This window comes from Geotrypetes seraphini, chromosome 5 (genome assembly GCF_902459505.1).
Source record: "Geotrypetes seraphini chromosome 5, aGeoSer1.1, whole genome shotgun sequence".
NCBI lineage: Eukaryota > Metazoa > Chordata > Amphibia > Gymnophiona > Dermophiidae > Geotrypetes > Geotrypetes seraphini.
This window is the reverse complement of record NC_047088.1, coordinates 252,478,273-252,500,241: the sequence shown is the minus strand read 5'-3', so window position 1 is coordinate 252,500,241 and position 21,969 is coordinate 252,478,273. Positions and strand designations below refer to the sequence as shown.

The 21,969-nt window shown below is 42.2% G+C and overlaps 1 protein-coding gene across 1 annotated transcript in view; it reads right to left on the bottom strand.

The window, feature by feature from the left end:
- Positions 1 to 21,969, bottom strand: part of GLI2 (GLI family zinc finger 2) — a 519,949-nt gene that overhangs the window by 402,246 nt on the left and 95,734 nt on the right. The window contains exon 2 of the mRNA XM_033946106.1: positions 14,021 to 14,161. Coding sequence (XP_033801997.1) covers positions 14,021 to 14,135 — 115 coding nt within the window. The 5' untranslated portion in view covers positions 14,136 to 14,161. The remainder of the gene's footprint in view (positions 1 to 14,020; positions 14,162 to 21,969) is intronic.

The window sequence follows — 21,969 nt, the reverse complement described above, 5'->3', positions numbered from 1 at the left end:
AATTACCAGTCCCATGATAAATGGTTCTATTAGCAATCCAGATTGTTAAACTCAGATAGAACAGAGCGGAGGGAGCGGCTCCCCATCCATTCTCCCTCTGGCACACACGGAGTTGTAAATAGGTTATTTTGTGTGTGAATAACACATTAAAGCCCGGCATTAGCCATGTCTTTTGAAAGAGAGGAAATTGTTATAAATAAATAACCCTGGACAGGGACGTAAAGGAAGCTAGATTTAAAAGTGCACGCTTGCTTCAACCCTGTTAAACATGACTAAAATGATAAAACCCCAGAATGCACTAATAGGAACGCAGGCTCTGACATCAAAGTAATGAGATTATATTTTCACCCAGCTTTCGAAATGTCAAACTTCATTTTGACACTGCTGGACGTCTGAAAAAAAATATCTCGACGCTCAACCTCGGCACCGAGACACTGGCTATGAAGCAGTTGGTTTCATTCTCACGTGCTTCAGTTCTTGTTAGCAAGCTGCCCGGTAGTCAGAGCTTTCTGCCAAATCAAATCGCTTCTTCCTGCCTATCTGGTGACATTCAGCGGCACTTAGCTGAAGAGTGTCACTAAATACCAGCTCTAACCCCTCCCCTCCCCCATACTGTCCGGTTAATGCCAAGGTAAGTCCATGGTCGGAGCTGGTACTTAACCAGCTAGCAGCGATATGCAAACTTCAAACCAGTTAAGCAAGTGTATAAAGTTAGAACAGCAAAAAGGCTACCCTGGAGTACTGCGTTCAATTCTGGTCTCCTTATCTCAAGAAAATATGGCGGCACTAGAAAAGGTTCAAAGAAGAGCAACCAAGATGATAAAGGGGATGGAACTCCTCTCGTATGAGGAAAGACTAAAACAGTTAGGGCTCTTCAGCCTGGAAAAGAGACGGCTGAGGGGGAGATGGAATTGAAGTCTAGAAAATCCTGAGTGGAGTAGAACGGGTACAAGTGGATCGATTTTTCACTCCGTCAAAAATGACAAAGACTAGGGGGACACTGGGTGATGTTACAGGGAAATACTTTTAAAACCAATAAGAGGAAATATTTTTTCACTCAAGAGAGTAGTTAAGCTGTGGAACCCATTGCCAGAGGTTGTGGTAAAAGCGGATAGTGTACCTGGTTTTAAGAAAGGTTTGGACAAATTCCTGGAGGAAAAGTCCATAGTCTGTTATTAAGAAAATCTTTCTGTCAGTATTTTTCTTTATCCATTTTAATCTGTCCTGAGACATGTAACAGATTCACATCAACAATTTGTTATGATTGCTTTACATACATTCTACATATTGTTTTATTCGCTTTGATATTTTATATTGGTTACACACTAAACCTCCCCCCTCCCCCTTTTTTACCAAGCCGCGTTAGGCTTTTTTTTTTAAATCACCAGCCATGGCGATATTAGCTCCGATGTTCATAGGAATTCTATGAGCATTAGAGCTAACCCTGCCACGTCCGGCGATAAAAAAGCATAACATGGCTTCGTAAAAGGGAGGTAAGATAGTTCTTTTTTTTTGTATCTTATTTTCATTTGCATTATCATCTCTGTTATCACTAATTTATTGGATTTTTCAATGTTATACATGTTTAAATTTGTGTTAAATTTGCCGTTTACATATTTACGTACTTATGTATTTGTTTTTATGGATATAGACTCCTGAGGCAGGTCTTTGTGGCCAAAACATGATTCGTGCTGAGTCAATCTTCTGGTTCAGTATTCAAGGGGGGGGGGAAGCATGCTTTAGGTTAAAATAGCCCCCAATCAAGTTTTAGGGTTTAGTTTTAAATGAAGCAGCTATGTAAACCACTCTTAAACTTAGTGTATAGGGTGATATATAAAGTATAGAAATAGAATAACATGGGATCTAGCTAGATACTCAGGACCCAGGTTGCCCACTGTTGGAAAACAGAACACTGGGCTTGATGGACCTTCAGTTCTTAAGTGAGCCAAGTATAGGACAATCAAGCCATTGTGACATCACTGATGAGTTTGGCTCTTAGGCATTGGTGGAATGAGGCACTATGACATCACAATCTCAGCACTGAAATTTGCTACTCTTTGGGTTTCTGCCAGGACCTGGGTTGGCCACTTTTGGAAACAGGATAGTGGGCTTGAAGGACCTTCGGTCTGACCCAGTCTGGCAGTTCTTATGTTCAGTAGCTTTTCTTCGACTCTGACACAACCTACTCCTTTCAACAAAGCAAAAATAAAATCCTTCATCCAATAACATCTTCTATTCCCCTTCCTGCCATTTCTCATGTCTATGCAAAGATCCTTTGCCTTCAATCAAAGAGAAGCAGCTGGCAGACAGCAAACTTATCACCTTTTCCGAGTCAACCCTAATATTCTGGTCCGCTCCTGGTTTTTTGACCCTTCCCCCCACCCCACAGTCTTCATGGAGATTTTGTTATAATTTCCTTTAAACCCCCCCCCCCCCCCAAAGCACACACACATGCAGTGGGGCAAAACCAAGCCCAGTTCAGCCTCCCAAGGTCGACATGGGTTATGGGTACAGCCCTAATTGTAGGCATTCAGAAAGCATGTTATAGGAAACCCTGGGGAAGAGAAACTTTTTTTTTTTTAAAGCCAAGCATCTGTTTTCAGCTTTAGGAGGCGAAGTAAGGAGACTGGCAGGGGACATTTCCTTAGGTCATGGGGTGGGAGGGGAGGGAGCTGCGGCTGTTATTTGTTTTATCTTTGGATTTTTTTACTTTTTCTCACAGCTGCAGAGCACGCTGCGAAGTGTCGGAGAAACACGGGCGGTGTAATGGAGCCACACTTGCCCTGTAGCAATCAAAAGGTTGCATCTAAGTTGTTATTTTTGAAACGGGGTAAATCGTTCTCCAAGCCAATTCCCCCTACCGTACACCTCTAGGAGCAGCTACATGAGCAAGGAAGCTAGAAGAGTCCCTCTCGCTCGCCAGATCGGTTTCGTCCTTATTTATTAATTTGTCATTTGAACTTATTGCCTTAACTTAACCCAAGGCAATGCAAAATAGCTTAAACCAATACCTAACCCCCCCTCTCTACTCCTGCTACTATTATTTAACATTTCTATAGGGCTGGTAGACATGCACTGCACTGTAAAACAACATATTTAAGAGACGGTCCCTGCTCAGTAGAGCTTACAATCTAAATTAACAGACAACCGAAAAAGTAGGGGCTTAGGGAGTTTCTCAGGGTGCTTAGGGTGAGGGCGTTATGAGATAAATGCATTCTCAAAGAGGTGGGCTTTTACTCTGGACTTGAATAGTTCCAGGGACGGAGCTTAAGGTACTGACTCAGGCAGTTTGTTCCAGGAGTAAGGTGCAGCAAGACAGTCTGGTGTTGGCAATAGAAGAGAAGGGTACAGATAAGAAAGATTTGTCAGATGACCAAAGGTCCCAGGGAGGAGAGAGACTGAGGAACTTACGATGACTTACCACATACTTCCAATTCAGGAAGGTACTGAACATGCATCTATTCACTTCACTGCACTGACCAGTTATAACGTGCTCATGTATATGAAGTCTATACCTCTGTATCATTTCTAATATCATGTAAGCCGCAATGATTCCTAGTCAACCTTTGCGGGATACAAGACTCAGTATGGCATGGTAAAGAGTCAATAAGAGGACTTTGAATTGTATGTGGAAATGGATGGGGAGCCAGGGAAATGACTTGAGGAGAAGGGTGATGTGGGCACAGCGACTCTGGTGGCATGTAAGTCGTGCAGCAGCGTTCTGCACGGATTGAAAGGCAGAGAGATGGTTACGCGGGAGGCCAGGGAGAAGCAGGTTGCAATAGTCTAGGCCAGTGTAGACTTCAGAATGTGGTGGTGAACGGTACCCCATCCGAAGCATCGGACGTGATCAGTGGAGTGCCGCAGGGCTCGGTCCTGGGCCCGATTCTATTTAACTTATTCATAAGAGATATGACACATGGACTTAGAGGAAGGGTATCACTGTTCGCCGACGACGCCAAACTTTGCAACATAGTAGGCAAAAGCTTATTACCTGATAATATGACACACGACCTACTGTTGCTGGAACAATGGTCAACTACTTGGCAGCTAGGCTTCAATGCTAAAAAATGCAAGATAATGCACCTGGGTAAGAGAAACCCGCGTAGAACTTATGTACTAAATGGTGAGACCTTGGTTAGGACCACGGCGGAACGCGACCTAGGGGTGATCATTAGTGAGGACATGAAGGTTGCCAATAAAGTGGAGAAGGCTTCCTCCAGGGCAAGACAAATGATGGGGTGTATCCGCAGAGGTTTCGTCAGCAGGAGACCTGAAGTTATGATGCCGTTGTACAGAGCCATGGTGAGGCCTCACTTGGAGTACTGTGTTCAGTTTTGGAGACCACACTACCGAAAGGACGTGCTGAGGATCGAGTCGGTTCAGCGAATGGCCACCAGGATGGTCTTGGGGCTCAAGGATCTCACGTATGAAGAAAGATTTAAAAAATGGCGGCTGTACTCACTTGAGGAAAGAAGAGAACGGGGAGATATGATTGAAACATATAAGTACATCACGGGACGCATCGAGTCAGAAGATGATATCTTCTGGCTCATGGGACCCTCGACCACCAGAGGGCATCCGCTGAAAATTAGGGGAGGGAAGTTTCATGGCGACTCCAGGAAGTACTTCTTCACCGAAAGAGTGGTGGATCATTGGAACAGACTCCCACTCCAGGTGATAAAGGCCAGCAGCGTGACGGATTTTAAGAAAAAATGGGATACTCACGTGGGATCTTTAAGGGAGTAAATTCAGGGGAGGAGATACTTGGAATGGGCAGACTTGATGGGCTATAGCCCTTTTCTGCTGCTTTTTTCTATGTTTCTATGTTTCTATGTGGTGTTCAACCACCGGTCCACAGTGCGATAGATGCAGCATTATCTTCTAGCCAGCTCCCTCTTCCTAACTGATTCCGTGCACAAAGCCATGGGCAGTAGCTCCTACGGGCATCCTGCGCCTGAACCGGAAGCCTTCTCTCTGATGTTGCAACGTCAGAGGGAAGGCTTCCAGATGAGGCACGGGACGTGCAAGATGCAATTAGTACTATTATGGGGGCGGGGTCTGGGGTGGAGATTGGGTAGATATGGGCGGGGTCTGGCCCACAACTTAGCCCCGTGTTCTTCAACCGCCGGTCCACGGACCGATGCCGGTCCACAGAATAATTATTTTATTTCTACCGGTCCATAGGTGTAAAAAGGTTGAAAAACACTGGTCTAGGCGAGAGGTGATGAGGGAGTGGATTAGGGTTTTGGTGATTTACTCAAGACAGGAAAGGTACAGCAAAGGAAAAATTAAGCTAACAATGAAATACTAGCCATAAGCCCATTCTGGGTTCTTTCGGGAGGACAGGCTAAAAGCACTGAGTAAATAAATGCATTTCAATAAAAACTAACCCCAAACTACAAGCCAAAAGTGACCGACAGAATGAAAACCAAATAACGTATAAAATACAAATGACCCAACACTGGCTGTGTTTCAGCAAAATAAAAATGCCTTCCTCAGGGGCCTTATTGGGTCCTTTTATGGTGGGGGGATGCTTATTAAACTGATTGAAGTCTACAAAATCCTGAGTGGAATAGAACGGGTATAAGTGGATCAATTTTTCACTCCGTCAAAAATTACTAGGGGACATTCGATGAAGTTACAGGGAAATACTTTTAAAACCATTAGGAGGAAATATTTTTTCACTCAAAGAATAGTTAAGCTCTGGAACGTGTTGCCAGATGATGTGGTAAGAGTGGATAGCGTAGCTGATTTTAAGAAATGTTTAGACAAGTTCCTGGAGGAAAAGTCCATAGTCTGTTATTAAGACATGGGGAAGCCACTGCTTGCCCTGGATCGGTAGCATGGAATGTTGCTACTCCTTGGGGTTCTAGAATCTTGTTACCCTCTGGGATTCCGGAATCTTGCTAATCTTTGAGATTCTGTATGGAATGCTGCTACTCCTTGGGTTTTGGCCAGGTACTAGTGACCTGGATTGGCCACCGTGAGAACGGGTTACTGGGCTTGATGGACCATTGGTCTGACCCAGTAAAGCTATTCTTACGTTCTTGTGTGAGCCAAGTATAGGACAATCAAGCCATTGTAACATCACCGATGAGGCTGGCTCTGAGGCACTGTGGAATGAGGCATTATGACATCACAATCCCAGCTCTGGAATGTTGTTCTCATTGGGGTTCCGGAATCTTGCTGTTCTTTGAGATGCTGGAATGTTGCTACTCTTTGGGTTTTGGCCAGGTACTAGTGACCTGGATTGGCCACCGTGAGAACGGGCTACTGGGCTTGATGGACCATTGGTTCTTACGTTCTTAAGTATAAACTGGTACATCCAATTTTCTGTTCCACCTGCATATTTTTGTTTCCTGAATTAGTCGGACCTGCCTGGATCAGGCAGGTTAGTGAATCCTGGCCGGTTCATAGACAAAACCGCCGAAAACAAAGGTGCGTGCCGACAACTGAGCGCAAGACGGAAGCGCATGCCGAAGAAAAAGAGAGTGTTTTTAGGGGCTTCGACGGGGGTTTTTGTTGGGGAACCCCCCCACTTTACTTAATATAGATCGCGGCGGCGTTGGGGGGGTCGGGGGGGTTGTAATCCCCCTCATTAAACTGGAAACTTAACTGTTTCCCTGTTTTTTAGGGAAAAAGTGAAGTTTTCAGTAAAATGTGGGGAGTTACAACCCCCCAAACCCCCCACAACGCCCCCACAATGCGGCGTGATCTGTATAAAGTCCCCCCCCCACACCCCCTCCGTCAGAGCCCTTTAAAACAGTCATTTTCTTCGGCGCACAGCTCTGCGTTGCGCTCAGTTGTCTGTGCGCGCCTTTGTCCCAGTGTGCTTTTGACCAGACACCATCCTGGCCACACTCTGGAATACCAGCCAGAGACGTTGCAGGTGTTGATAAAGTGTAAACGTAGCTGGTTTTTTCCCAGCTCCTTTGGGGGTACAACTCAATCAGTGTTTACCGGTGGTTTTCACTTCTCAGGATAGGTTCTTTCTCTAGTGGAGTCAAACATCTTCATTTCTGTCATTCTACCCCTCACTATGCTACTGTTACAAAGAGGTCTCAAAAAATGGAAGAGGAGACAGAGAGAATTAGATGGCGAAAGGTCTGCTTCTAGGAAATGGAGCATTTTGTAGCTTTGTGTACAGGAGAAAGTGCACTTTTAGGTGGAAGTCAGTGGGAAAATGGTATCATTTTTGAGCCAGAGAAAGTATAAATTTTCCCTCAACAACTGCTGCTCTTCGAAAGAAAAGAAATTCCAGCCTCAGAGACAACATTTAAAACATTGGATGTTCCAAGTAAGCCAAATTACAGTCACAGTCTAGTTCAAATTTTTTTTTAAAAAAAAACCCCAAACAGGCCAGCTGCATTCTGTGGTGTGGGAGACCTGCGTTTGGCTAAGGAAAAACAGAACCACTCCTCCATGCAGGCAATGGGGCGATGCGAGACCTGGCGAGGCCTCCCAGAAAAAGACAGACTCGGCTGCCAACCCCGGACGGGAGAAGAGAGCTGTCTCAGGACCAGGCCATCCTCAGAGCCTGATGATTAACGAAGCAGAGTCTCCTGATTCGAGCTAGAGGGAGAAGCTCATTAGCAGATTTGTACAGAGCAAATGCGGAACAACGTGACCTACATTATATGATAAAACACCCCAATTTTGCTAAGCGCAATCAAGATAAAACTATTCTAAAAGAAACGGAGATCTTGCTGGCTTGTGGATAAGTCCTCATAACTATCTCCCAAATAGTCTTAAAGGAGTAGAGGTCTGCACGGGAACGGGGATCGCGGGAATCCCGCGGGGTTCCTGCGGGAATCCCTCCTAACCCACGGGACTCCCACGGGGACCCCCCTCTGGCCCACAGGACTCCCACGGGGATGGAAGGCTGTGGAAGCAGGGTTTGTCCATATAATATAATGGACATGTCAGCCTTAGTAAAAGAGGGGGTTTATAAGTTAATTACCTGAACAGAAAACAAAAAAAGGGTTCCACCAAAGAGATTCCACTAGGAAAATAGCAGCGCAAACACAAAAGAAACTGTGGAATTGATGATCCTGTCAGAAGTAATTGCTGCTTTTTATGGGGATGGGCGGGGATGGAGGTAATTCCTTGCAGGGATGGGTGGGGACGGAGAAGATCCTGGCGGGGACGGGTGGGGAAATAGAGGATCCTGTTGGGGACGGGTGGGATTTTTGTCCCCGCGCAACTTTCTATAAAGGAGTCCATTTCATAACAAGACACCGACAATTTAGGTATATTTCCACAGGTTATAAGAGAATTCGCTCACTCCTAAACGTGCGATTACTCATTGAGGCCAGGTCTATGGCTGCTGTAAATAGGCATGGCAAAGTGCAACATTAACACGCAACTTGTCGGCCATGTCTATGACACACCCACGCCCCTCCCTTGTAAACGCCCATACGCAATTATGCACTAAGGGGCTCATAATCAAAGTTCACAGCAATGCCCTGTAAGGTACCAACTACTCTGGTGCCATGTCTGGGTGTCCAGTCCATCACTTTTCTGGCCCCTCCCAAGTTTTTTTTCTAGGCGTTTTTGACTTGGACGAATTTTTGGTCGAAAATGGGGTATAAAGATAGACGACTTAGCTGTCTGGACGATCAAATGACTGGACTTAAAATTACACAATTTTTGAAAAAAAAATATTTTGAACGTATTTTTCGAACATGGACTTTTTACATGTCCAACTTTGGGCGACTAGTGACTTAGGCCCAAAATGGACTTAGACGTTTCTTTTGATTATGCCCCTCCACGCTATTTCCGAATATAAAATATAGACCGGTGGGCGCTCTGCTGCCGTTTCTGCAAAGAAGTGTACACTTACCCATGTGTATGGTGGTTTCTACCCGCCACTCTCATCCGAAGGCGTAAACAGACTCCTGCTGCATAAATAACAAAGTGGAGAAAAAAGGTCTCCATATTTTCTACATAACACCTAATGTAGCATAAGCTAAAAAAAAAACCAGCTAATGCAGCTTAACCTTTTCCTATCGTAATGCATTTCATGTTACGCTGGTTCCAATCGTAATTATTTTAGCAAAGTTTTGTATTATTCACCGTTATCATTTACGGCTATTGTAAACATAATGTAATAAGTCATAAGTCTGTAAATTCAAATATTTTGCGTTCCTGGCTCTTTATTAGTATGGGACATACGATGGCAACGACATTTTTGGAATGTCCCGTCATCCGAGACACACGATAGGAAAAGGTTATAATCATACGTCATAAAAACTCCACTGGCATAAATCGTTTCGATGGAGGACGCAAGCTGAGATACAGAGTGCAGGACTTTGACAAGAAGAAGATGGCCGACTTGGAGTGTTGAGTTAAGTGCTTTCTTTGCTCCTTTATGTGTGGAATTGTACAGAGAGCAAATTGAACGTCTGAACTGCCCATTGGTGGCATAAGACTGTTTGCTCCATTGAAACTATGTCAGTGGAGGTTTTTTGATGTATGATTAAGCTGCATTAGCTGTTTTTATTTTAGCTTATGCTATATATTAGTGTTTTTTCTCCACTTTATATTTGTTATTTAGGCATCAGGAGTCTGTTTACCCCTTTGGAGAAGAGTAGAGTATTTGTTTAAGTACTATGTTTCTATGTTCTATGTTCTATGTAGAGTATTTGTTTAACTATGTTCTATGTAGAGTATTTGTTTAACTATGCTCTATGTAGAGTATTTGTTTAAGTACTATGTTTCTATGTTCTATGTTCTATGTAGAGTATTTGTTTAACTATGTTCTATGTAGAGTATTTGTTTAAGTACTATGTTTCTATGTTCTATATAGAGTATTTGTTTAACTATGTTCTATGTAGAGTATTTGTTTAACTATGTTCTATGTAGAGTATTTGTTTAACTATGTTCTATGTAGAGTATTTGTTTAAGTACTATGTTTCTATGTTCTATGTAGAGTATTTGTTTAAGTACTATGTTTCTATGTTCTATGTTCTATGTAGAGTATTTGTTTAACTATGTTCTATGTAGAGTATTTGTTTAAGTACTATGTTTCTATGTTCTATGTTCTATGTAGAGTATTTGTTTAACTATGTTCTATGTAGAGTATTTGTTTAAGTACTATGTTTCTATGTTCTATGTAGAGTATTTGTTTAACTATGTTCTATGTAGAGTATTTGTTTAACTATGTTCTATGTAGAGTATTTGTTTAAGTACTATGTTTCTATGTTCTATGTAGAGTATTTGTTTAAGTACTATGTTTCTATGTTCTATGTTCTATGTAGAGTATTTGTTTAACTATGTTCTATGTAGAGTATTTGTTTAAGTACTATGTTTCTATGTTCTATGTAGAGTATTTGTTTAAGTACTATGTTTCTATGTTCTATGTAGAGTATTTGTTTAACTATGTTCTATGTAGAGTATTTGTTTAACTATGTTCTATGTTGAGTATTTGTTTAACTATGTTCTATGTAGATTATTTGTTTAAGTACTATGTTTCTATGTTCTGTGTTTCTATGTTACTCTGACCTCAAAGATAATTTAAGTGCACAATTGGTGCTTAAATTTAGACAACCTATTATAGGGAAAAATGCTTGAGTACCTGAATAAATTCATACAAACCAGTCTGAGCTCCCCTGGGATAACGGTATAGAAAACTGAATGAATGAATGAATAAATAAATAATGGGGAAAGTTCCCACAATGAAGATGTTTACTGTCTATTACCAGCTCTCCCAAAGTCAATACATTTAGGTTCCAAATCACAGATATTTTCTCCCTTGCCATGTCCATGGATAAAGATCTCAATGACTGTCTCGGGCCCTTAGCTTTATAAGCTAACACTGGACTCCTTCAACTTGCATCAAATCTCAACTCTTGGAAGCAGCCCTTTATGGACACACTGCCAGGCCAGCTGTGCACTTCCCAGAAGGATTATCATGTTTCATGGCTGTGAACACACGCCAGTACAGTCAGAGGAGCGTTTTTCACACATGCGACGGATTAGTGGACAAATTAATTTTTCTTGCATTTTTTCTCTTGTTTGACTTATATTTTCATGCCGGTATCTGTAAGAGTAGAATCTGCCGGATTTCACACCTTCTCCTCCCGAAGTATCCTTCCACACTAAAATCACACAGCAGTGAAAATCTCCACTGTAACCATCATGGTCCCTTTTGACCCTTTAAACAAACTTAGGGCCTGTTTTACAAAGGCGCGCTAAGCGTTTTAGCGCGGATTTAGCGCTAACCGCTAACGTGTCCATAGGATAGCATGCACGCGTTAGCGTTTAGCATGTGTTTAGCGTGCGATAATATTTAGCATGCGCTAAAAAGCATAGCGCACCTTTGTAAAAGAGGGGGTTAGATCTAGGGAGCACACCTAGAACTTCAAGTTTGGAGAAGTCTTTAAATAACAAGCTCAGCTTATACTCCTCCCAGTATCTCTTTGATCAAGTCACTTTGGGGGTCATTGATTAATGGTGAACACATGCTAAGGCCATTTATCGTGCATTATCTGATGCAGGGTTCATTTTCTGCCATGTGCCCTACAACAGATAGTAACATAGTAGATGACGGCAGATGACTTCCATGGTCCCTTCAGTCTGCCCAACATTCACATTTATTACCATATCATGATTAAAACCAACAACCCAGCAATCGTATTAAATAATCATTTTTCTCACGGTAGATTCAACTTGATAAAGCACAATAATGGCGCTAACCAGTGCTATACCGAATAGACTATCATTAATTCAAAATACAGCAGTTATACTGATTTACGGACTGAAAAAATATGATCATGGAACGCCGTTTCATTATGAACTTCATTGGTTGCCTATGGAGGCTCGGATTTTGTTTAAGCTGGGCTGTTTTTGTTATACGGTTCTTTATGGCTCAACCCCAATCTATCTGATTGATACCTTCATTATAGCCATACATAACAATAGTAGAAAAACACAGACTTTGTTCAATTTCCCTCCCGTAAAAGTAAGAAATTCCTCAATCGTGTCCTAGCATTCCAGGCAGCTTCTCGGGAAAAGGAATTTCATTCATTGCTGCTTTCCGCTGATTCTTACAAACATTTTAGGAAGAAGTTGAAAACCTATTTTTTTCCTTAAATATTTGACTAATTAATCCATTCTTTCTATGTAATATGTTATAATTAATAATTTTTTGTAAACCGCATAGAACTTTTGGTAATGTGATAAAAACTTGATCAGATGCACACGAATACCAAATACAAAGAAGGGGAATTAAGCTTTAACATAACGAGTAGTCCAAGAAGCAATGCGAAATTAAGAGAGCCAGGCCCTCTTTTACAAAGGTGCGCTAAGCGTTTTAGCGTGGATTTAGCGCACGCTAAATCAACACGTGCGCTAACCGCTAACGCATCCATAGGATAACATGCACGTATTAGCGTTTAGCGCGCAATATTTATCGCGTACTAAACAGCATAGCGCACCTTTGTAAAAGACGGGGGTCAAATGTTTTTCTCTCTTTCTCCTTTTCCTTTCTCAAATCCCCACCTTATGTGTTTCCCATATTCATTTTTTTCCTATTTTTTATTGTATTTTTTTTTACCTCCCTTCCCCATTGGCAATTTAAGTCTTGGTATGTTAAGTCCCTGTCTCATATATTGCACCTCCCTGAATGTTTTAAAACCTTTTATTTTTTGTACATCGCTTAGAAGTAAGATGAAGCGATTAATCAAATTTTAAATAAAACCTGAAAACTTTATTTCAGTAGCATTTAGCATAACAGCGTCTTGGATTATTCGTATTCCCACATTTAAATCACTGTTCGGCTACATACGAATAATATATTTGGGGCTGAATCAAATCAAAAACAAATATTTGGTACAGCCCTAGCACAAACGATTATTAAATGACCTCTTTGCCTTCCTGACGCTTTAGTTTAGTCAACTGTATATTGTCAACAATAAAAATCTTAATTTCGACCTTTGAGTATTTACACCTGGGGTGGGTGGGAGGAGGGTGAGAGGATATTATTAATCTGTTTAGGGTAAGGTTATTGGGAAAATCTATGTTTCTGTGTTTTATTGATTAAGCATTGGGTGGGGGGATAAAATGGTTGGTTATGTATATTTGTCAGTTGAAACTCCACTGGCTCCCACTAGAATCCAGAATCATATTAAAATTCGCCTGTTTTTGCTACAAAACAATATTTGGTTTATCCCCAAGCTACATCACCCCTCACTTCACCCTCAACCACAACTACAAGAACTCCCGTAAAACTCAACTCTTCGCCTTCCCCTCCCTAAAACTATGCCACTCAAAAAAATTCCTTGACAAAACCTACGCCTTCCAAGCCGCCAAACTAAACCCTTGGCTAGCCCAAATGGTCCTCAAGGCCTACAACTACCTCGACTTCAGAAAATTACTCAAAACTCACCTATTCCGAGACCAAGACCCTTAATGCCCCTTTTCAATCCTCCTCCTCCCCCCCCTTCTGATCTACTCCCCTCCCCCGCCTCCCTCCTCTCCCCCCACTTCTCTCCTTGCTGTTCGCAACTCTATGATCAATTTGATATGTAACCACTTGTAACTACTCTCTCCTTACTGTTTGCAACTCTATGATCAATTTGATTTGTAACCACTTGTAATCTCTGTCTAACTAATGTGAACCGCCTAGAACTCTTCGGGGTATGGCGGTACACAAAAATAAAGTTATTATTATTATTATTATAATATATGTTATATATTTGTGTCTCGCTGGAAAATCAATTAAAAAAATTTTAAAAAGCAATAAAAATCTTATTCAGAAAGACAGAAAAGGAATTTGTAAATGTGGAAATTATCAGCTGGAACATATGTTGAATGACGATTGTAGCTAAATGTGGTACCCAGTGTCAGTAATGAATGGTGTGACTTTTCTCCCTGTTCATTATGGCCGTGTAAGCAATTTGCTATCTAACCTGTAAGCACCCATCATCACGGCATGCACGAACTGATTCAGAAACATTCCCCAACAAAATCTTTTCAGATCAACGAGCCAACAAAAACAGTGTAACGTATACAGTACCTCCTCTGACCAAGGGTAGAGGCTTCTTCCCAACTTCGGAAAAGCCATGTCCCTCCAGAATCACGTTCCTCGCCTCCTTCCTCTCAGTGGCCGACGCTGGAGCCGAGGTTTCCATCTCACAAACTCATGTCCCAGCTCAACCTGAAAGCAAAGGAAATGAAGATGCTCAAATATCAAATAGGTAAAACCAACGCACACTCCACTGAGGATTATTTGTTTGTCTAATTATGTTTTTTACAATTTTATGGATGTAAAATCATGTAAACCGTTTAGCTTTTAAACGGTATAGAAATTTTAAAAATAAATAAATAAAAAATATGTACTAGGATTTAAATGGTCTTGAGCTGCTAGCTTGGAAGAAAATGCTTATTCATTTCAAAAGTGTTAAAGTTCAAAAAATACCTGAACAAAGATATCCTGATATTGCCAAAAGAAAATAAAGGGGTTGTTTTTTGAAGCTGCAGTAAAACATGGCTTTAGCATGCCTTTGCACAGGATTTGTCCGTGTGCTAAGGCCATTTTTACCACAGCCTTAAAAAAACAGCCTTTTTGCACTTTTTGTATTAATGGTCATATGCTAATACTGTATTGTTGTTGCCATGTGGCCATTAAAAGAGGTCCTCAGATAACATGGGTCAGAAAAAAAATCCTCCACACAAATAAAGCACACAAAAACAGGGAACAGTAACCAATGGAATCGGATAAGAACTTTTTATTCAGTACCACAATTAGACTCAACATGAGTTGTGTTTCGGCCCAAGGCCTGTATCAGGAGTCGAAAAGCTTGTGAATGTTCCAAAAATGTTCCCAATACAAGCCGATGTTTTGGTCATTCTCTTTATGCATTTCTGTTTCATTTTCATGCGGTGTTCGCTGTAATCGTTGCCAGCCATTATTCTTAGGGGGGTTTTCAGTGTTTTCATTGCTTTACTTGGACATTTGGAGTGACACATCTTTGGTTTTATCAATCAACACCAAGACTCCTGAGGCAGGCCCTCTTGGGCCGAAACATGATCGTGTCGAGTCTGTTTGATAACAAAAAGGATTGAGCACCATCTGGTCTCCTCCGTTGTTGTTTTCGTGGAGTAAACGATAAAGCAGATAAATGAGCGTGGTAGTGGCAAATGCCGGTATTGGAAATCAAAACGGCTTGGAACATTCACAAGCTTTTCGACTCCTGATACAGGCCTTGGGCCGAAACACGATTCGTGTCGAGTCTAATGGTGCTAACTGAATAAAGAGTTCCTTTCCAGTTCCATTGGTTATCGTCTCCTGTGCTGTGTTTATGTGTGTGAGAAACTTTAAGAAACACCTTTGAGACCTCTGAGGTCCTCTCAAGGAGCGGTGACGGGTCAAAAGCGTGCGAGGAAAAAGGCGCGCCAACAATCGAGCGCAGACAACTGAGCGCAGGGCTTAATCGCGCCAAAGAAAACCCATATTTTAAAGGGCTCTGATGGAGGTGTGTGGGGGGGAACCCCCCCACTCTACTTAATAGGGATCGCGCTCCCTCACGCTGCCATGTTGGGGTGTGTGGGGGGTGTAACCCCCCATATTATACTGAAAACTTAACTTTTTCCCTAAAAAACAGGGAAAAAGTTAAGTTTCCAGTACAATGAGGGGGTTACATCCCCCCAAACCCCCCACAACGCCAGCGCGATCTCTATTAAGTAAAGTGGGAGGGGTTCCCCACCAACACCCCCTGTCAGAACCCTTTAAAATACGGTTTTTCTTCGGCGCGATGAAGTCCTGCGCTCAGTTGTCCGCGCTCGGTTGTCGGTGCGCCTTTGTCCTCGCGCGCTTTAGACTATGAACCCAAGGAGCATCACTATCTGTACCTTCATCAAAAGAAATTTTGACCAGGTGCAGGGCATTGCAGGTGGTTTAGAATGTCGCAGCTAGATTGATAACTGGAACACCAAGACATGAGCCTATCACTCCATATCTCCGACAATTGCATTAGCTGCCAGTTGTATTTAGAATTCAATACAAAGCAATTATGTTATGTCACCAATTTCTATAAGGTACGAACCCTGAATTTTTCAAGAGTTTGATGTGTGGGTATCAACCATTAAGATCATTGTGCTCCGAAAGGCTTATCCTAAATATATGGAAACGAATGCCATGACTTTTACTTGTACAGGAGTTAAGTTGTGGAATAACCTTGTTGGTCAAATTCAAAAATGTAGAGACAGGAACTCGTTCAAGAAAATGTTAAAAGCACAGCTATTTGAAGCCACATTTCTTTCAGCAACTGACCTTATTAAGGATTGAATCTGTCTGTTTTTGTTTTTATTTTCTTCTGATTTTTTAATATTTTATGTAGGTAGCTTTTTGTAAACCGTTTGGGGGAAAAAAACGGTATAGAAATTTTAAAAATAAATAAATAAATAAAGTGACACTTGCCAGTAATCCCCACGTCCTGGAATTTACTCCCAGAGGGGCCACGTCTAACTCAGGAAGCAGGTGAAAGCCTGGCTCTTCACCCAACTCTGAAATAAATAGGGCGATTACCTATACACTTCTCCCTCCGTATTCGCGGTTTCAGCAATCGCGGTTTTGATTATTCGCGGATTTTAGCTTGCTGGCTCCTCCCCCCAAATTACATCAGCTTGCACAGAGAAATTGCTGATTCCAAGCATTTACAGAGAAAATCGCCGATTCCCGGCACTTTCTTCACCGTGTTTTGCCTCTCCTTCAGGAACAGGCCAGGTCTCCCACCATGTTATTCGCGGTTTCACCATATTCACAGAGGTTTTTAGTAGAAAACCGCGAATAACATATGAAAAAGTTACTCGCGGTTTTCCTGTATTCGTGGGTCTGTTAATCCCCTAACACAGCGAATACGAAGGGAGAAGTGTACACTCATTCTACACCAGGACTAGCTTGCCAAACACACTAACTGTGGCGTAGGAAGGGGAGGGGTGGTCCACCTCGCGCACCCGCCCTCCTCTCCACCCAGCCCAGCTGCTGCAAGCGCTCCATCCCTTGCACCTCTTTAAAATTTGCGGCGTGAGCGGCAACCCCAGCCTGCTGCTCGCGCCATCAGCTCTTCCTCCGACGTCACTTCCTAGACTTGCGCCTAGGGAAGTGACAGCAGAAGAAGAGCCGGCACTGGTGCGAGCAGCAGTTTGGGGCTCTTGAGGAGGTGTATGTTTTGCAATATGCCCAAGTGGAATCGTTTACACCTGATCATCTTTATTATATCCCCAGGAGCTCCAAAGCTGTTGCAGTTGAAGGAGAAACTGATCAATTAGTTTCCCCGGATAGTCTAAATATTTCTCAATTTTTGGAATCTTCTAAAACAGGGGTGTCCAAATGGTCGATCGTGATCGACCAGTAGATCGCAAAGGCAACGCGAGTCGCATTATCAAAAAGATGTGCGGAGAGTTGAGTCGGTTCAGCGAATGGCCACCAGGATGGTCTCAGGTCTCAAGGATCTCCCATATGAGGAACGACTAGGTAAGTTGCAGTTGTACTCACTCGAGGAACGCAGAGAGAGGGGAGACATGATCGAGACGTTCAAATATGTAATAGGCCGTATCGAGGTGGAAGAGGATCTCTTTTTCCTTAAAGGACCCATGGCAACAAGAGGGCATCCGTTGAAAATCATGGGTGGGAAATTTCATGGCGACACCAGTAAATATTTCTTCACCGAAAGGGTGGTTGATCGCTGGAATAATCTTCCACAACAGGTATTTGAGGCCAGCAGCGTGCCAGATTTTAAGAAAAGATGGGATTGGCATGTGGGATCTCTTCATGGAGGTAGTTAGGGGGTGGGCCATTAGTGTGGGCAGACTAGATGGGCCGTGGCCCTTTTCTGCTGTCATGTTCTATGTTTCTATGTTTACAATCTTTTTCTCCCTGCTGCTTCCCCAAGCCAGGCCTGGCGCGTACAAGCGCCGGACTTACAAAACTTCACCTCCGACGTCAATTCTGACATCGGAGAGGAAGTTCTGCGCCAGCCAATCGCTGGCTGGCTGGCCTGGAACTTCCTCCCTGACGTTAGAATTGACGTCAGAAGTGAAGTCTTGTGGGCCCAGCGCTTGTACACACCAAGCCTGGCTCGGGGAAGCAGCAGGGAGATATCGCTTTGGTGGCTTGGGGGTAGGGAAATAATTGGGGAAGTGGAGAAATCGGCACGATGGCTTTGGGGGGGCAGGGGGAGAGAGAAAGAAAGGCAGAAAGAAAGAGTGGGGCCAGGGGGAGAAAGAAAGGCAGAAAGAAAGAAGGAGGGGCTAGGGGGAGAGAGAAAGAAAGACAGGCAGGCAGGGGTAGAGAGAAAGAAAGAAATATTGGCTTTACAGAAGAAGAAGAAAGTGCAACCAGAGACTCATGAAATCACCAGACAAAAAGGTAAGAAAAATGTTTTTTCAATTTAGTGATCAAAATGTGTCCATTTTGATCATTTATATCTGCTGTCTATATTTTGCACTATGGCCCCCTTTTACTAAACCGCAATAGCGTTTTTTAGCACAGGGAGCCCATGAGCATTGAGAGCAGCGTAGGGCATTCAGTGCATCTCCCTGCGCTAAAAACCGCTATTGCGGTTTGGTAAAAAGGGAGGGGGTATATTTGTCTATTTTTGTATAGTTGTTCCTGAGGTGACATTGCATATTTTAAAGTCATCTCCCTTGACCTCTGATAAAAACCCCGAATACAAATGATAATTAACATTTTCTCTGCGTACAGTGTGCTTTGAGTTTCGCAAGCCAAAAAAGTGTGGCCACCCCTGTTCTAAAAGATATAATAAGTAAACATGCTACTTTGTTGGTAATATTTAAGACAGAATTAGAAAAACAAACTTTGTTTTGTAGTCAGAAATTGAGACTATTTCCTGATATTGCCAGATAGACGGAGGAAACAGTTCCTACAACTTAAGCCTTTTGTTTTGGCGATAGAAGCTGGCTTCCTCCTTAGATTTTCATGTAAATGTTTGATATCGTATGGAAATGGCAAAATACATATTTGTGGATCCATCTCAGTTAGAGAATTTCCTAAAAGATAAATCTTTGCTTAAGAAAGTTTCAGAAACGAATACAGTGGTTGATGATAATAAGTGACATTAAAAAAAATTAGGCCTGTAGACAGTTTTTGGAACTTCAGAAAAGCCATGAAAACCTTCCTCTTTACAACCCTGGCTCCTTGAAGACCCACGTCTACACCCCGGATGGATGGAATCCCAAAGACACCACCTAATGAGAGAAATCTAAAAATGGACCACCAACTTCAAACTGAAACTAAATACAGAGAAAACAAAAGTCTTCATAACAAGCCCCAACGACAAAATAATGAGAACATCATTAAAAATAAACAGCCATGAATATCCGATTTCCAAAACCATACAAATTCTGGGTGTCACACTCAACACACACTTGACCATGGCTGACCACACAAACTTAACATTGAAGAAATGCTTTTATATTATATGGAAGATAAGGACTATTAAAAAATACTACATCCTTCAGGTTACTGGTGCAATCGTTGATCCTATCCACCCTGGACTACTGTAACATCGTCTACCTGGGTATCCCACAAAAAAACAATTAAAAAAACTGAGATTAGTACAAAACACTGCAGTTCGCTTAATCTTCAGAATGCGAAAGCAAGACCACATCAGCCCATATTACAAAAAACTGCACTGGCTACCAATGGAAGCGCGAATTCAGTTCAAATTTGCATGCATCTGCTTCAAGCAAATCTGGGGCCTAGCACCTTCCTACCTGCAAACACACTTCACTCTACACAACCCCACACGAACAACCAGAAAAAAAACATCTTCGCCTATCCTAATATTACTGGCTGCAAATACAAATCCTACCTTGACAGAACCTTCATGTTCCAAGCTAACAGACAACAATCCTGGCTGGGAAACTACATAAATAAAACCAGACAAACCTACCATGCATTCCGAAAATCTATCAAAACCACTCTGTTTGACAAATTCATCACCTAAACAGACCATTCCACGCTCTCTACGCTTTTTCCCCCTTCAAACCTCTAAGCAATTCTTCAGGCAATTACTACCCCTCTCACTTTCCCTCCCCCTTTCACCCCCCCTTACTTTCCCTCCCCCTAAAACCCTTTTCTCCTGTAACATTCCCCTCATGCATTTGTAATTCGCTGAATGTCCAGCCTTCTCTTGATGTGAACCGCCTAGAAGTCGACTGACTATGGCGGTATAGAAAAATAAAGTTATTATTATTATTATTATTATTAATATACCATACGGAATCTCGCTAAAACTTGCATGCCACCGCAAAAATAACCTGAATTACTACCATATTCTCTGACAACAAAAATGCACCCACCTGAAAAGGAAAGCTATTTCACCTGCAAGTATATCTACACTGAAAATGCTGCAATTTAAACCCCCCTATGTCCACTAAGTCTGTATTTGTAAGTCTACATGTTATGTCTATTCTGAAACTGCTGTTATCTAAAACCCTTTGTCCATACTGTAAATGCTGTAAAGTCTTTATATCTCACTATAATTTGTCCTACCCATACTATAAATGTACTCCTGTAATCCGTTCAGGGCTCCTTTGAGAGGACGGACTAAATAAATGACTAAATAAATAAATATTTGTTTGTTTGTAATGGTTCAATTAACAATTTCTTCAGTACCTTGATTTGCTTATGTTAAGGTACTCGACAGCCCCAATGATGTGGACTAGGTCAGTGATAATGTTTTTTTTAAATGTTATTTTTCTTGATATTTTGATGTACTTGAATTTTGTTATGCATAGTATATAACAAATTGAAAAAAAAAAAAAAATGAATGGAAGCCAAATAGTAATATTAAAATATACTATTTCAGAATTGTCCAGAGCATCTACAATTGTCCAGAGCATCTACAAATCTACATAGATAGCTATCGAAAGATGTAAAATTTACAAGAGTTGCATAGGAAAACTTGAGAAGTATAAATTCTCTCAAACAACGGACGGTTCTAGAAACAGAGATGCCGAGTTATCCACTTCCAGACTGAAGACTTTTTGGGGGCCAGTCGAGGGTTTTGAACATACACCGCAAAGCAGTGTGGAATTTGTAGTGCCTGATCCTCTGCCTGCTGAAATCAGCACTGCGGGTCCCATAATGCACCAAGATGAAATGGTTGGAAATCCAGGATGGTCCCAAAATCTCCAGCCTGGAACTGGGCCCCGTGTAGGGTTACCATATGGCTCCAGAAAAAGGAGGACGGATTGAGGCATCCGGGTTTTACTTCTAGGCGTCAGGTTTATTTAAAATTTGATAATATCGCTTATAATACTTCTAAGCGATGTTTATTTTTAAAAAACAGGGATACGGTATTACAAATTAAGAACATAGACAAGATCAAATAAGGACCAACATGATACAAAAAGGGTCAGGGGTAGAACTACATTAATTATTGGAAAGAAACAGGTATAGGTTAACAGGAGAAATGTCTAGAGCCTCCTGTAATTTATGTTTCTTTAGAAAAAAACGTTATTCATTTAGTTTTCAAAGGCATCTTTGGGTTCATAGACAAAACCGCCGAAGACAAAGGCACGCGCCGACAACTGAGCGTAAGACGGAAGCGTGCGCCGAAGAAAAAGAGTGTTTTTAGAGGCTCCAACGGGGGGTTTTGTTGGGGAACCTCCCTCACTTTACTTAATACAGATCGCGGCGGCATTGGGGGAGCTTGGGGGGTTGTAACCGCCCTCCTTTTACTTGAAACTTAACTGTTTCCCTGTTTTTTAGGGAAAAAGTGAAGTTTTCAGTAAAACGTGGGGGGTTACAACCCCCAAACCCCCCACAACGCGGCACGATCTGTATAAAGTAAAGTGGGGGGTTCTCCCCCCATACCCCCCGTCGGAGCCCTTTAAAATAGTCATTTTCTTCGGCGCATGCCTCCGCATTTCGCTCAGTTGTCTGCGCGCGCCTTTGTCCCGGCGCACTTTTGACCTGACACCCAGCTTTGTATAGGA